This window comes from Aegilops tauschii, chromosome 5 (assembly GCF_002575655.3).
Source record: "Aegilops tauschii subsp. strangulata cultivar AL8/78 chromosome 5, Aet v6.0, whole genome shotgun sequence".
NCBI lineage: Eukaryota > Viridiplantae > Streptophyta > Magnoliopsida > Poales > Poaceae > Aegilops > Aegilops tauschii.
In genome coordinates, this window is record NC_053039.3 from 396,930,509 (window position 1) to 396,932,924 (window position 2,416).

Genomic DNA, 2,416 nt, shown 5'->3' on the forward strand with positions numbered 1-2,416 from the left:
TGAGATAAGCAGATTTGGACTTCGCTTGGGATTTGAACACATTCCCGGGCAAGTGAGTGGTGTCCACGCATGCCTGCCGTGCACAAGTCCATCTACTCGAAAACGACTCACCATCGGCATCCATGGCTACGACCTACGAGTGGTGCAAATGCATGGGACAGGCCACTCACTCCACATCGATCGGTAGCTCTCATCAGTAACGACAAGCAAGGGACCGCTCGTTGTCGATTGGGATATCATATCATGCATGCATCTACCATGCTACTCCAGTCCAGCTAACTAACGGACAGACATCAGTACGCCCATCTGGCGATTCGCACATGTCACTCTTCACTTCACTGTGCGAAAGCTCACATAAAAAATTTTCTTCTAGTAGGGAGAAAAACAGACACATTAAAGTTGCACACAGTGAGTGCAGCAGATTATTGGCAATCACAGACCAATTGGCTAGCAATCGCGGTGGTCACACACAGCCACGGTGAAGGTGAAGTGAACAACGGCCATTTTTCACCTCAGTGACTCGTGGCTTTCCCCATGGGGTTGCCCTCGAACCGTCCGATCAGGTAGTGCTCGAGCTCCAAGCCGGCCTCCGCCGCCGTCCCCGACTCGCCGTCCAACGCCAGCTCGGCGAGGATCTTCCCGACGGCCGGGCCCATCTTGAACCCGTGGCCGGAGAACCCGGCGCCGACCACCACGTCCTTCCCGAACTCCTCCCCGCCCAGGAAGTCGATCACGAAGTCCTCGTCGGGCGTCATGCAGCACATGCACGGCTGCCGGAGCACCGGCCCGCCGGTGGTGTCCACGACGCCCGGCATAAATTCGTCGATCCACCGCGCCACGATCTCCGCGATCCCGCCCGCGCCGGTGCCGGTGGCCCAGTCCCTGCCGTCCGGGTCGCACGGCGGCCCGCCGTTCCTGCAGACCTTGATCAGGCCCGGGTACTCCATCGACGGCGTGCCGTAGAAGCCGGGCTCGCCGTAGGTCGCGAACGTCGGGAAGCCGGCCTCCGTCGTCAGCTCCTCCTCGTGCCCCGGCTTGACCCTCCAGTAGCAGACCAGGGTGTGCACCGGCTGCACGGGCAGGTCGGCGCCGGTGATGGACTTCACCAGCTTGCTCGCCCACGCGCCCACCGTGATGATGCACTTGCCGCCGTGGAACTCCTCGCCGGTGGATGTCTTCACCACGATCGTATTTCCTTCTCCTGACCAAAAGATTCTTTAGAGAAACCGATTGCAATAATTGAGAGCTACTCCGTTGGCTTGTTGCCTGCTTCCATCATGTAGGGCAAGCAAAATAATGAAGTACGGAGTACACTACACTGCAGCTACATGTGACTATGCAACAGTTCATATCCACGGGTAAAAAAAATATCCATGGAATGTAAAATAACCACAAATTGCTCTCTAAAAGTAACAAGATCAGGACATAATTAACGTCAGACCAGAATGTTTTTGCACCATACCTAGCTACGAATGGTGCATGAAAAAGTTGAAGTTGATGCAGCCGCTCGGAATGCTGCGTCTGTCACTCACCTTGCCTGGCGACGTCGACCACCTCGGTTCTGTCCCTCACGACGGCGCCCATCTTGGCGGCGAGCGTTTGGAACATGGCCATGGCCTTGGTCGCCTTTATCACACCGGCCGGCCCGCTGGTCGCCGCGGCCCACCCCTCGGGCACCCTGAACGCCTCCGCCCACGCCGGCCGCGAAGCGTCCCCCGCCGGGGCGAGCTCGGTGGCGCCGCCGTTGGCCATGGCGGCGACGAAGGCCGGCGCGTCCCGGGGCCCCAGGTCGAGGTGCGGGGTGGGCGTGAGCACGGTGTACCCGGCGTCGCGCTCGGCTTCGTGCCAGAGGCGGTGCGCGAGCCGGACCATGGGAGGGTACTGCGGCCGCGTGTAGGTGGGGCGGGTGGTGCGGGACTCGCCGTGCGACGAGCCGCGCTGGTGCAGCAGGTCGAAGCGCTCGAGCAGGAGCACGCTCGCGCCCCGGGACGCCACCGCGTGCGCCGCACAGCTGCCAATGATGCCCGCGCCCACCACGATGACGTCGAACGAGCGCTCGGCCGGCGGCGCAGCCATGGTTGACGTTCCTGTGTCTGCACCGGCGTGCGTGCTCTGCGCGAGCTCGCTCTGGAGATTGGAGAGTGAGGCAGAGGGGGATAGGAACCAGGCGATAGAGAGCGAACTTGTGTAGGACGGGCTACTAGTAGGCCGTTATTTCAAAAGATTTTTTTCTTTGCGAGGGATTATTTCAAAAAATTGACAATGATATTTGCAAGTTAAATAATAATAATAATTCTGTGAAAACTTATACTGGGTGGCGGATCTGTAATTTTTTTCTTGAAAAATATTATGATTTGCAAGTCAAAATCCTGGCCCATCAAAAATAATGTTGGCACATTTTCATGTGCGTATTTTT

General features: G+C 58.2%; 1 protein-coding gene across 2 annotated transcripts; it reads right to left on the bottom strand.

Annotated features, from left to right (window-relative positions):
* Positions 1 to 350: 350 nt before the first annotated feature.
* Positions 351 to 2,194, bottom strand: LOC109774042 (probable sarcosine oxidase). Of its 2 annotated transcripts, none has more exons than XM_020332762.4 (2): positions 1,533 to 2,194; positions 351 to 1,201 (listed from the first exon to the last, which is right to left on the bottom strand). In XM_020332762.4, the coding sequence occupies exons 1-2, from the start codon at positions 2,074 to 2,076 to the stop codon at positions 513 to 515; spliced, it is 1,233 nt and encodes a 410-aa protein (XP_020188351.1). In that variant the 5' UTR covers positions 2,077 to 2,194; the 3' UTR covers positions 351 to 512. The 2 variants fall into 2 exon arrangements, with proteins under 2 accessions (XP_020188351.1, XP_040246501.1); XM_040390567.3 differs by having other exon boundaries at positions 351 to 1,195; positions 1,533 to 2,176.
* Between the last annotated feature and the right edge of the window lie 222 nt (positions 2,195 to 2,416).